Source organism: Ostrinia furnacalis, unplaced genomic scaffold (genome assembly GCF_004193835.3).
Source record: "Ostrinia furnacalis isolate ACB-3 unplaced genomic scaffold, ASM419383v2 OfSCF5400, whole genome shotgun sequence".
Taxonomy (NCBI): domain Eukaryota; kingdom Metazoa; phylum Arthropoda; class Insecta; order Lepidoptera; family Crambidae; genus Ostrinia; species Ostrinia furnacalis.
This window is the reverse complement of record NW_021135639.1, coordinates 140,749-155,097: the sequence shown is the minus strand read 5'-3', so window position 1 is coordinate 155,097 and position 14,349 is coordinate 140,749. Positions and strand designations below refer to the sequence as shown.

At 40.1% G+C, this 14,349-nt stretch overlaps 1 protein-coding gene and 1 non-coding gene across 2 annotated transcripts in view; both read right to left on the bottom strand.

The window, feature by feature from the left end:
- LOC114361064 (kalirin-like) overlaps positions 1–14,349 on the bottom strand; it is a 92,015-nt gene that overhangs the window by 77,231 nt on the left and 435 nt on the right. The window contains exons 2-10 of the mRNA XM_028315983.1: positions 13,168–13,375; positions 12,499–12,727; positions 11,927–12,158; positions 11,250–11,450; positions 9,838–10,103; positions 7,741–7,905; positions 6,502–6,628; positions 4,662–4,873; positions 3,210–3,342 (exon numbers count right to left, since the gene is read on the bottom strand). Of these exons, the coding sequence (XP_028171784.1) occupies positions 3,210–3,342; positions 4,662–4,873; positions 6,502–6,628; positions 7,741–7,905; positions 9,838–10,103; positions 11,250–11,450; positions 11,927–12,158; positions 12,499–12,727; positions 13,168–13,375 (1,773 nt within the window). The remainder of the gene's footprint in view (positions 1–3,209; positions 3,343–4,661; positions 4,874–6,501; positions 6,629–7,740; positions 7,906–9,837; positions 10,104–11,249; positions 11,451–11,926; positions 12,159–12,498; positions 12,728–13,167; positions 13,376–14,349) is intronic.
- On the bottom strand, positions 8,613–8,686 carry TRNAT-AGU (transfer RNA threonine (anticodon AGU)). The gene has a single exon. It is a non-coding gene; the product is annotated as a tRNA-Thr (tRNA).

The following is a 14,349-nucleotide window of genomic DNA, read 5'->3' as shown; positions in this document are numbered from 1 at the left end:
GAGCGACATTTAACAAATCCCTATAATGCGGTAGAAACGTATTACAATATTTCGTATTGCGAACCCTCGTTTAAAATATCGCGGGCAGCACAATCGCTCATTATTAATTTAAGCTGCGATGCGGCGACAGACTGGGGAAGCTTAAAATGTGACATGGGAATATTGATAAAACGAGAACGTCGATAACCTTATTATACTCACAATATGATTGCAAATTTTCACCACCCCTGATATTAATGATTTAAAAATGAGGTATCGTAAATATGTGATTTTTTTCAGATATTTTCAGAAGACATCATTAGGTTTAGTAATAAAAGAGCCAAACGATTTGAAAGCATAAAGAAAATACTGTTAAAGGTCGAGTCGCTGGAAACAGGTAACAAAACGATTCCTTTACGTGAATTTCTAAAGCGAGCAAATATACCACTTGTAGAAGAGCTACGTTTACGCTCACGTGGTCCTCGAGTGGGGAGGAATGCGAGAAACATTCAGCTCCACACAAACGGAAGGAACATATTTTCTAATCGTAATGCTTTCGGTATTTCTCATACTGAGTAAACTGAATACAATGGTCCTTTCATAACATTATAAAATATCAACGCCATTTTGTTTTCAAGGTTTGATGACTAAACATTGAAATCTTTGTATTGTATTAATAGTACAAGATAGCAAGAACCAATATTATTTGTCATATTAAAAAGCTAATAAGTGATTTTGTTTACAAATATACATTAGTATGTTACCCGTAAACAAACTTCGTCTTACAAATCAATAACATTTTGAAAGAAACATCAAACAGGAGTATAACGTAGTCATTATAAGAATAAGAGGTTACAACATGATCAAAGAAAACCCTAATAACACTCAATGTTCGCATCAGTGAAAATGCAATTAATTAATAACAAACAAGAGTTTTAACATAAAATGTTACAATAAGAGGAATGTCTATTCAAAAACAAAAGTTTTGCACAATCAAGGCACAGAATTCCTGGATATTTAATGACACACATTCTGATAGACATTGCAATTTAAATATAATGTTATTATTGTAATACGCTACATACATCGTGGCTGAGGCCGATTTGTGGACCAATTCGATTGCCGCGCACGCTCGAGAGGTACCTCAACATCATCACCTCTATCAAATCACTACTTTTGAGCACCATTACATATTTAGCAATTTTTCTAGCCACTGAGCACTCGCGTAATGAACCGTTCGACATTCGTAATCCCGGAGTTGTGGCGCAGGGGCCGGGCTCGTGACTCACGAGGAAAATATTGAACTAAATTTATTGTTCATTACAACCAAGTGAACTAAATGTTAAATAAAATAGCCAATAGATCCAACATAAATGGTGCATAAATTGTTTGTGACCAAAATAAATATGTACATGTAAATCGTATTTATTTCCGCCATTATTAAACATCGTTAGGAATGATAAAAGTGTAGTAAATACTAATCTAACGACATGACATGGTAACTGTTTACTACACATAATATTACTTTACGATTCTATTTCGTGTACATATGTTTATTTTTTAATAAATATGCATCCGCAGTTATATCTTTGAACATCGATTACCAGCGATAAAAATCTCGATTTGTAATAATCATTTAATCAATTTGTAATCAATGCGTTTTTATCATTGTAATAAAATAAAATAAACTTGTCGACATTTTCCGTATGTCAAGCACGAGAAGAATATAATAGTAAAAGTTATACAATCTGTACGTATAACTTAAATGATACCTACATATAATTATTAAAGAGCAATAACTTTACTATAGGTACGCAGTTAGTTATTAAGAAACCAAAGTGTAGGTTTGGTTATCAACAAACATCACGGTTGCACTTATTGAACTTATTTAGCACATGATCCTGGCACTGGTATAATTAAAAAGTCTTGTATCCAACCTTTATGTAGCTGCGGAACATAGAAAATGTTTATTCCAACGACATATATCACTTAATAACTTTTCATCGCCGAGCCTTTTTAATAATTTACTGTGATGTAACTATTCCAATCCGTAGTCTCTTCAATTTTACATCGTAGCCATCTTTATCTTATCTGGCTGACTAATCTCTGAGCCTAACTTCTACACAGCGATAAGCTGTCAAATGTTGTTTCAAATGTACTGAGGAAAATCCTTTCCATTGTTAAAACACTTGCAATCATAAAAAATCGTCGATGTCTCATTACATTGATTTGCAAAAAATATTATAAAGTTTACGAGAAAATGTATCCGAGGCTGTAAGAAACTTTTAATCAGGCGACGGTGGTGGCAAATAAAAAAGCGCTCGTTCTACGTTCAATACGCACAGAGCGAACCTTTTGAGCAAATACAAGTTTTGAGTGAAGAGGTTCTTGCTACGTTAACGAGATGCCGTGCAAAAGTTAAATAAGCAGACACCGCGGAAAGCTATCTTAATTCAAGTCACATTTATAATCACGAAGTTTTATTTTAAGAGTGAAAGATTTTTAATTATTTTTTGTCCGGATAAAAGTAATGTAGTTGTGCGAGAAACTCATATAATATGTTTTATCCGGAGAAGAAATGTCTTTGTGATAATATATTTCCACGAGACACGCGATAAAGACCTACAACGCATGAGATAAAGAAAATAATGAAAGAAAAATGAGTGAAATGACTACAAAACTATACCATATTTCTACTGACAGCATAATGTTACAAAAATCAATTTAGTATATTACAATCGTAGATTTTTGGCGAGATAACTCTTAGAGTTGGATTTTATTGTGGTGGAGTGAGGTTTATTGACATTTTAGCCATTTTAATATAATATCCTTTTAAAGACACAAGTGCCATTGGTATTTTTTCCAAGACCCAGTGACACTTTCAACGCTGCACGCTGCTGTAAAATCTTAGGATACGCTGTCTTAGGAAAATCTATTCATTTCCGGAATTCTTTCACTGTATACCCAGGTGTATAGTTGCCACGAGAAGTGACGCAAAATCGAACAACTTTTAGAAGATCAAAACATTTTTTTAACGAACTGAAGAATAGGATTTTAAGTGATTCTAAATTAATATTCGTAATGAGATTCGTTGTCTGTGCCTAATGTGGATTTTCGTTTGCAAAAATATAGAACATTTTACTAAGTTTCTGTTGTCATAATTGTAGATAATAGGCACGTGATATCCTGTTATCGAGAATTAGATGCAGAAGTTATGTAAGTCCACTGACCTTGATTTCGCCCTGTCCCTCGGCGCAGCAGGCCTGAAGGTCCTTCAACAGCAGCTGGTATTTGGTTATCCTTTGCACGGGCTTTATTAGGTACGCCGCCAGAGGATGTTCCAACTTCTTCTTACGTTGTACCCTGCACGAACACACGCACCATTTATACAAAAATCACTTTGACAAACATAACACAGTCAAGTCCAGAGCTGCACTGCACTCGAATGTAAAGACAGCTAAGTAAGTAATCGTCCCGTCTGTTTTAAGCCTCGATAAAAATATTACTCGGGAACCTGCTAACGCGCGTTATCGTAATGACTCCGTAACGAGCGAAGGCGACTCAATAAGAATGTATGTTCACAAATTACCATTTCTAGATAACCAATAGATATGCGCAATGTAATGCCATTTACAAATACAATCACCACTTATATTGTACATAACAATAACAACAAACAATAATCTAAATCTTTAACTTAAACATGACACGACAAGAAGAAGATGACTAGAGGTCCAAAAATGTTTTGAAGATGATGTAGATGCATTGATTGATTCACATTTCACATTGAAAGATTTAACAAATAAGCTTCTTCATTGATTTTATAGTAAAATAAAATCAACATTTTAATAAAATGACTAAGGATAACGGGGATAATAGTGGTAAGGAATCATGAATGAACAAACAAAATAATGATAACATTAATTTCATTAAGTGAAATAATGTCCATTCTTTGGACATAATAAATGAAGAGTGCTTAGACTAATTTCTAGTGTAAGTGAAAGTGAGGTGAAACATCACCTCACCAGGTATTTCTGTATTCTATATTTTAAAGTAAGTCAGTGATATTATCTATACCTTGGTAGCTAATGAAAAGTTGTAAAAAGATAAGATATGATATGGGGTTACGACCTATGCAGCCTTAAGTCAGTAGAAGGTCGTTACTTCGTATTCCAGATTGTGTATGGTGTTAACTAAATAATGAGATAACTCTACTATCTCTCTAAAGAGTAAGACGTGTAAACGCGTTTGTTCAAATCAGTTGAGCTCCACAGTGAAACACGAAGCACAGGCGTCGAGAGATGCACATCGGAGCGCGTATTAGACAGAAGGCCCGGGAGTGAACGGGAGTTGTGGCAATAGTTCCTTCTTCGTTTTTGATGTTGGCAATATTCGTCGAAGCCGACTTGATTTGTACCATTTTCATGTTTCAAGTGAGACGTGTTATAAACTGGGACCAAGTGGGATGAGACTTGAGTTAAATAAATGATATAAGGAAGGATGATAGATGATGCCCCTTCCCACCCCTTGAGTCTCAGTTAAGTTGTGGTGCTTTACTGAGACCTCATTTATGGACTACTTGAGATAATCCGAAGTCTGTTCTGGGCCTAAGGGGGTAAAACGCGCGTAAGAAGTCGGGGGCGGCCGCTAGTAATACTACATTATCTTATTAATTATCTTACCTGTCGAAGTAGTCGCCCGCGTACTGCACGACGGCCGCGTTGCTGTCGGGCTTGTTGCGGCAATACGCGACGTACATGTCGAACTCGCGCGCCCACGTCACGAAGCAATGGCCCACGTCCTCCGGCATGGACTCGTACTTGTCCAGCTCGCGCAGGAACACGCGCTCGTGGAAGCGGTGGATCTCCTCGATGTTGCCGAATATCAGCTCCTCCTGTTCGTGACGTCAGATTTGGATATTATTTCCTACAACGCATATAAGTAACGAAGAAACGTACACGGAAAAATACCTCGTATGTATGTGGGAGTGTGAAACGGAACGCAAGGGAGTGAGTGAGACGGAATGAATGAGTGAGGAAGTAAGAACGACGGGATTTAAACAGAAGACGATTAGTATTAAGGNTGTCTCGCTCTAATGCTCAAGGTCGTTCGGCCATGTAATCGCCTTAAGACGGTTCTAAGACGGTCCTATTTTTGTGGTTTATCCTGGAGTAAATACAAATAAAGCTGAAGAAATACAACCTGGGTTTCAATTCCTACATGTATTACTAGAATTCTGGTAAATCCAACAAAATTCTCCGAGCATAGCACGCTCCATCGCCCTTTGGGTGACCTTGAGCCTTCTTATGAGGCCCATAGTAAGCGACCACGTCTCAGATCCGTATACCATCACTGGCAACACACACTGATCAAACACTTTTGTCTTGAGACACTGTGGTATTTCGGAAGTAAGAATACCGCGAATCTCAGGGCAGACCTCCCCACTATGTGGACCGACGATCTGGTGAAGGTCGTGGGAGGTGCCTGGATGCGAGCGGCGTAGGACCGGTCTTTGTGGAAATCCTTGGGGGATTTCACAAGAAACGGTGGCCAGGTGGTTCTTGAATGACAGCAAGAGCCATCTATAATATTTTAAACTATTATGTTGCATTTTTTACTATAAAATTATCACTTCACGGGATTTACTGTTAGTGTGGTTTGTCGGACTGACTGTACCACTGACGAAAATATTGTGCAAATGCGGGTGGGTGAAGAAAACTCATCGCGCCGGAGCAGACGACGCCGCATCTCTTCAGTCTGCCCGCGACCATGACTCGTGCAACCGAGCCGAAACGTCGGGAGGGTAAATATTATTTACCGTTAAAATAGATATTGTTGCAATAAATCCCGTGAAGTGATAATTTTAAGAGCCATCTAGTGGAATAAACTTAAACTGAATCATGTTCACAGCCAAAGACTTCATCCAAGAATACTGAGAACCTCTTGCTCGGATATTGAGTTCTAATTATTTCAATGTTGACGACGGACTTAGAACAAGCATGTTTTGCCTCAATGGAAATTGTACACCTGAAGCAGGTGATTTGAATACACGGTGGCCATTAAATTATGTCACATGTTACAAGTTAAGAACATACGCCCGTATTCACAAACGATGCTTGCTTAAGTGAAGCAGCAAATCGAACGCACAGCGTTACACGGCGTTAATCTATACTAATATTGTAACTGTGAAAGTAACTGTCTGTCTCGCTTTCACACCTAAACTACTGAACCGATTTTGATGAAGTTCAACATAGAGATAGTTTGAGGCCCTGAAAAGGACATAGGATAGTTTTTATCCCGGTTAACGAAACAGAGACGCGCGCGATAAAGTTTTTAGGTGACAGACAAAATTCCACGCAGGCGGAAAGCTAGTAAACAATAATACTGTAAAGTTTCATCAAAATCGTTCAGTAGTTTTTGCCTGAAAGAGTAACAAACATCTATACATCCAAACTTTCACATGTATACTAGTAGGATGATCCAAGTTAAAGTTAAGAACATATAATCTCCTAATATGCGTACCTTCCCCTGTAGCGGCGCGGGCACGGCGCCGGGGTCCGTGCGCATCTCACGCAGGTAGCACGTGATGCAGGTCTCCAGGTCCTTCACGTAGGCGCGCTCCGTCTGCAGCAGCTCCGCCATTATGAACCTGCAGGACGCAATAACGGTTAGTACATCATAATAATGCACACTTTCTCTCACTTACTACAACTAAAGCCTGGTCCGTGAGCACGTAGAATCCCGTCCAATGACCCCAAGCTACCCATCCTTATCGCTCGCGCGTAATTATATTGCTTTCGCGACTGTGCGACGCGCGCCCGCAGTGGGTGTGCGAGCGCGACAGCAACATAATTACGTGGGCGTACCTGTAGGCTTTATACAGAGTGTTGATTTCAATGCTCGCCATATTTAGAGAGTTGATTAAGTAGCTTATTCTGATCACGAATCAGTAAAAAAATGACTTCGAAGTTTTAAAACGAACTTTATACTTTAGTTAGTCAAAGAAAAATACCTATTTACTACCTACTTTACGTGGCTTCCTTCAGTAGGCTATCCAACATGATAAGCGAGCGATCCGCGTAGTTCGATAGGTGCCGCATTGTAAACGTATTGCAGTATTGCGAGCCACATCACAGGTGATGTCGCACGGAAAATATTCGCTAAAAATTCTACTTTCGTTTGTATTTTTTTGGTAGATAATGCGTTTTGTATAAGTCATAATAGATCACCTAAATAAATATGGCGAGGATTGCAATCAACATCCTGTATAAGATGCCACAATGCAAAGACATGTATTGACATTTCCAGGCTGAATACACGTGGTCCATCAAACAGCGAGCTAATTCGCAAGTAGCCTCGCAATATCGATACTTAATTCGAAAGGCGATTCATTTATGTCTAATGTCATAATAATTTTTATGAGAAACTAGATTTCCGCCCGCGGCTTCGCCCGCGTGGAATTTCGTTTATTAAATTTTCCTGAATTTTCTTTGGTATAAACCTCACGGAGCCCGAGACCTTTCCAACGAATGCAAAATCGTGGAAATCGGTTCGTGCGTTCTTGAGTTATAGCGTCAGGAAGGAAAACCCGACTTATTTTTATATAGTAGATAGTAGACATTTATTATTGTATAATTTCTTTCAGTACTGGTTACATCATAGCAATAAATTGAAAGGAATTAAAATCTTCGGCTTGATTCTCTTCAAGTATTTTTTTTTTTATGTATAAAAAGCTGTAGTAAGCTGCTACGTTATACTCACTCTTTGCGGCGAGCGCTGCGGCGCTTGTCATCGCCAGCGGCTGTGGGCTGGGGCTCCTGGCGCTCGTTCTCCGCCGACTGCGAGGAGGCCAGCGACGGCGCCACGCCCGAGTCGCTCTCCGCCTCGCTCTCGCCGCCTTCCATCGAGCCGCTGAACTCGGCATATCTGGGTAAAACACGTAAACATTACCCTACGTACTAAAAAACACGGTAATTATGATTCTAATGAATTGCCAATCAGTATCAAAACAATCGTTGACCATTAGTCTAACTCTCGTCAATAATCAATTGTTGTTCCGAACCCTAAGAAAATTATGGGGGTTCTACCCATTAACGATTATCATTTGGGCGCATTTCGTCAATTCGCAAAAACTGTACCTCTAGTACGAAAAACTTTCGAGTTCGTTTCGTTTGCGTATTCAAAGTGTCATCGAAAAATTTTGTATGAAAAATTAAACAGCGCCCCCTAGGGCGGCTATAATATAGGGGGCGCTGTTTAATTTTTCATACAAAATTTTTCGATGACACTTTGAATACGCAAACGAAACGAACTCGAAAGTTTTTCGTACTAGAGGTACTGATGAGTGAAGTCATAATTAAATATCATCACACTTATACTTTGTTACGTGAAAATCAATTAAATCTATCAAATAAAAAAAACGTTTTTCTGGCTTAAAATATTGATGGAGGATAACGTAGTAAGATATATTTATTGGTGCCTTTTATTTCCTTAACTAAGTTATTTTTAAATAAAAATGAAAGCAGGTACGAGCATTTTGTCTCCTAGTATAACAATAAAAACGTTTTAAGTTTAAAATATACCAAAATAACCTTAATAACAGAAAACAAAAACATAGTGACCAACTTTGCCACAGGCCCCGGGGGGATTCGAACCCCCGATCTCCTGTTTACTAGACAGGCGCTTTAACCAGCTAAGCCACGGCGCCGATACAAAGGACTGCGAAATTAGCGTAGTCTTGGGAGACAAATGTAGTAAATGCAAAATTGACAAAGAAAAGATGTACCCAAATCTAAAACCTTTTAGACTGTTTTATCTGGTTTTGACCTTTTTGATATTATTCTGTTTAATATGCACTGTCTTGGTGATCTTAAAATTATTTATTTCACTTGGAAAACTAATTAATAAACTGGATAGAAGTAGGCAGCACTTGCAGGGTCGAAATTTAAATAGGCATTAATAAATCCTTTAAAGAGAGAGTAAATCTGAGTCCAAGTATTAATTGAGACGAATAGGTATCGAGTCTACTAGATTAACAGATGCACACTCTAAGCTGATGATAACGAAAGAGGTCTGTCAACTCTCCCACAAGGATCTGTTAAACCCTGATATGGGTAATAATGGGTATATTTGTGTAAAAAATCAAATTACTGTCCACAAGCCAGGTGTTTATCACAAACTGACTGGAAGACTAGGTTTTACCTGTAAGGTAAATGAGTTGTAAATTAGGTTTATTTTAACCTATGAATTAAAATGGATCATAAAACAGTATACCCAATAGTAAGTGGGACACTAAGCGAAAGTAATTTAGACTTCATGCATGACTGGCTGGTGGCACGTAGTAACATATTGTACTGATACACTGTCCGCTGTTTATTTCAGCCTAGGCGCAGACCACCGTTTTTCTGTCGGCCGATAGTGGGCCCGATTCTAATTTGTATGAGGAATCGGCCGGCACCAAATCGGTGTAATGAGCGCACTTTCATACATCTCCATACTGCTCAACAGCCCGGCACAACTATCGGCCAACTAAAAATCGGCGATCTGCGCCTAGGCTTACAGTAAAATAAAATAAATAATAAATAAATAAATATCCTTGGACATTTTACACTGCGCTTCTAGTCCCAAACTAAGCAAAGCTTGTACTATGGGTACTAGACAATGGATATAAACATACTTAAATACTTTTTTTTTGTAAATACATACATATTATACATAAAACACACCCAGCCCAATACAAACAAATATGTTCATGCACACAAATGTTAGTACTGTGCGGGAATCGAACCCGCAACCTCCGGAATAGTAGTTCGTTTTGAACCACTACACCAAACGGGCGACAGTGAGTCCGCAACTGACCTAGCATCGACGGCAGCGACCCACTCCTTGATTTGCACGGCGTGCGGGTGTCCCTTCTCCACGAGCCCGTCGGCCAGCTGCGCGAGCAGGCGCACCCGCTCGCGGCTTTCGCGCGCCACGCCGGCCGCCGCCGCCGCCGCCGCTGCGCCGCAACGCTCCTGCGTCTCCCGGATCCATTCCACCGCCGCGCGCGCAGACCGCTCGAACAGAGCGAACTGCTGGCACTGCTCGAGACGCTTCTTACGCACTGTCCAGTGCTCCAATACCTGTTTAAAAAACAATTATCAGTTATGAAAATTTAAGATAATAATTGTTTTTTTTTTATGAATAGGATGTACCGGTTGTATGAGCACCATAACAAAACTCCTGAGCATATTCGCGGCAGCCGCGCAGACGCGCAAGAGCCATGGTGCGCCCCCGCGAATGATGGCGAGCCTCATACTGCGATACCATCGCTCGCGGAACAAAAGCCTTATTGTCTCTAACGCCCGCCCCGCGACACTGGCATTGACAATGCGACTAATAATAAAAACGGACAACGCATTTCGTAATCGAAACATAAATATTTTCATGTGACATAGCTGGAATTGTCCGTTAGCTTATAAACAAATAAACAACTAGACAAACGTAAACTCGTACGTATTGAAGTTACGTTTCTGAAACTATAAAGAAGAATTTATACTACAATGGTATCACTATATTTTTTACACGGAAACATCCGTTCTTGTCGTGACAAAAATAAACTAATTTACATAAAAATAGATCAGATTGTATCGCATCTAATGACGTAGTATTAACGTTTAATTGAGATTCATTTGCTCACAACCAGAGCATCTGACACAAGGATATTTTGAACATAAGGTAGATGTACCTAGTTCAATTCTACAATCAGGAACGATACAAAAAGATAGCCATCATCATTCTCGTGTAGGCCATACTATATTTATGACATGTAAATAACTGACATTATATCTAAAGGACATAATATCGAGGTGAAGGTTACAACACGGCCACGAGGACTAATACATTATAGGATAATATTATACGCATGACATATGAGTACCTTTGAAACTGACCAACGGGTCTCAAACTCATTTATGATGTGCATGACTATTTAGAACTTGACGTTTAGTGGGTATTTCTAGAGCTGTGGTCAGTCTCGCAGACTCGAATTTTGAGTTTCATTCATATCTTCATTGAGTTGATAAGGGTTGTTTTGAGTGGTGTATCTTTCACGAAGATCCAAGACCACGGTTAGATGACGAAACTGCGGAGGTTTTAGTACGGGACCGGGAATTCCTTTGGGTCCACACTGTCCTTCGACAGCGGTGAGTAGTGTACAGACGACGGCATGTCAACGTAAACGCCGTAGGATCTTGTAGGTGCGATATAGTCTGTGCTGTTCACCGTACCTTGTTCTCCTGCGCCAGCAACGTGTCGAGGATGGCGCGCGTCTGCTCGTGGTGCGCCTTGCTGGCGGCGGGCGTCTGGCCGTGCACCTGGGCCGAGCGCGCCGCGTACTTCAGGAAGGTCTCGGCCGTACGCCGCGCGAGAGTACAGGCCTTCAGGAAGGCCTCCTTCTGCTCGCCGTGCTTCACAATCAGTGCGGCCACCTGTTATACAAGGCGTTTATCTGGTTAGTAAGTCGAAAGATGTGTTTGCAGATATCACTATGAAAGATTGGGTAATTCCACACCCATATGAACGGTTGTGGATACCATTTAAGTACACAAGAAAGTATTGAAGGGGTACTAGGGTCCAACAATACAATAAGATGGAAGGAAATACGATGTGACATTTAGCGACAAAAACTAAAAGGAAGGAAATTCGATATAGCATTTAAATCTGAGTCAGAAAGTAGGTATTTTATTTAGGGCTGATTTTTCAATCGTCAGATAAATTTTAACTGAAGAATAATCTTGTCATTTTGACATATTTCTCATACTAAATCTGTCAATGTGTCAAACTTAGTTAAAAGTTATCCAACGATTGAAAAATCAGCCCTTAGTAAGTTAGCTACAACAATATACTAACAGCTTCTATCAGGGAAATAAAAAGTGTTGTATGTAGGGTATCTCATATATCATACCTGTGCAGCCTTATCAATGGCCGCCGCCTGCGCCGGCTCGTCGGTAGCGGGCGCAGCGGCTGACCCGCACCAGTCTTCGTCGCGTCGGTACTCGCGCTCCAGCGAGTCGAGTACCGAGCACACCTGCTCCGCCGTCTTGTAGAAGTTCAGAGAAGCCGTCACTAGCTTGTGGCGCTCTTCTGCGCAGGTCACTAGGCGCTGCCAGCGCTCGGTCACTTCTTCGGATATTTCTCTGTGGAACAAGAGGCTGGTGTGATGAAAGACGACGAAACCACGTGAGACTTGGTTTGAGAAATAAACTCTTATTCACTCCAGACCAATATCCCTTTTGGGGTTAAAAGAATACACTTCAAACCATCTTTGACACTTCTATATAAAAAAAATTAGGTCAGTTTCAGAAATAAAACCATAGGAACTGGTTTTTACTGGCGCTACACAAACTAGGTACCAATAAATCTTACTGTAACTTTGAAGGGTAGGTTTTTATAGATAGGGAAAAATTAATAGTAGTGCTTATAACGAGTTCCAGGCGAAAAGTAGGAATACATCGTGTCTCGCTATATCGCGCTCACCTGATCGTATGCGGATCGTAGTGGTTAGCAGCTCGCAGCGCGTCCGCGCGGTACTTGACCTGCACGGCGCTGGCGTGCGTCTTCTCCACGGCCACCTGGAACTGGTCGTGCTCGCGCTTCAGCTGCTCCGCTTCGGCCAGCGTGCCAGGGATGGAAAATGACGCCGCCAGCATGGCCTCGCCGTTGCGTATCCAGCTGACCACTTGGGCTGCGTCCTTTTGGAATTGACCTGTGGAATAACATGGTGTTAGAAATACAAAAATATGTCAATGTCTGGTATGCTATACACATGACTTTCAAATCAAATTTTACGGTTTGTTAATCGTTCGTTCTCCACGGCTGGATTGGATGTTATTTGGGTGAAACGAACGAACGAACGAATGTTGTAGGTATATTATTATTTGTCTGACGTAAAGTACGTTTTTCTGAACGTGTTTTGGACTCTACAATAACATCTGCTGTTTAGTTTTTTGTAAATAGTAAGGGGTTACCCTTACAGTACGGTTTAACAACCTAGTCCATAAAATCGTACTGTATCTGAAATTCATATTTTGGACGTAGCCTGTTTTGTACGTCTTAAATAAATAAATAAATAAATATGCTAGTTGACAGTCCACCCCATCCATACTGCCCGCCGCCATATTATGATAATCATTACAGCAAGCTTACCCAGCTGCACGCACTGCTCGAAGCGCGCTCGGCGCTCCTCGGCCAGCTCTTCCAAGTCTAGCTGGCGGTCGTGCAGGAATTCTAGCAGCAGTTGCACCCGCGCCTGCGAGTCAAGAGGCGCCGGGTCCGCGCCGTCAGCGCTCCCTGTTGCCATCACATCCGCCGCCTCGGCAATCGCTGCTGCCAACTCCTGCCCTTGTTGCACCACCTGCGAATAGACATGTTGACACCACCAGTCAATTGACGTACTTTTCAAAACTGTCAAAACGAAACTCTCCCATAGATTTTGTATGGCACTACAAGCAAGTAAAACTACTTTTTTCAATTACAATGCGACCAAAAATCGTACTCGTATCGTAGTTAATTTAAAATTAATTAAGTTTTTAAGACCAGAATGAAGGGTATTTTAAAAAAAGTTGTGGTTTCGAATTATTGGGGTATGGTGTCAAACTGTCTATTGAGAAAAAAGTTAACACTATGGCTGGAGACAGTAGTAGTCAGTAGCCTCAAAACCACACGCTGAAAAACGAAATGCTTATGAACGTATACAGACCACCGTTCCTCAAAAAAGCAAGCTCATTTTTTGCTCTGAAATCAGATCCCAAACCATCTTGCATGCATCGTTGTAATAAATAATTAAAGAGATTTCTAGAGTATTGTGTGCAGAATTTTTATTCTTTTTCTTTGGGACGACTATCGGCTTAAGTTGTATGTGAAAAAGTAGTAAAAAAAACTCAATCATCTTTATTAGAACTAACGCTTATTGCAATTTTCGGTACCATTCATTGACCTAATAATATACTTTTGTCTTAAGTTTTTTCTTGTACGTACTTTTAAACAAGCACTCTTACAAGAGTGTTTTCTCAAGTTGGCGAAAACACACGTTATTTTGAACAATTAGTTAGTATTTATCAAACTTTATGGTGCGTGTCGGCCGGAAGAACTAAATTATGATACACTAATAAAAGCCGAGAAAATATCAATTCGACGACTCCATGTGATTGATGGTTTCCTCTGATTATTAATTGTAGATTACCTGTCTCAAATAATGCGTTTCATAAAAATTAATTTACTCTTTAAAACTTTTTGTGCAATTGGAATAGCTATGTGCTATCGAAAACTATGTCAGCAGCTTAACAATCTGACCCATTTGAGATTATACTTGCATTATTTAATCTTTGT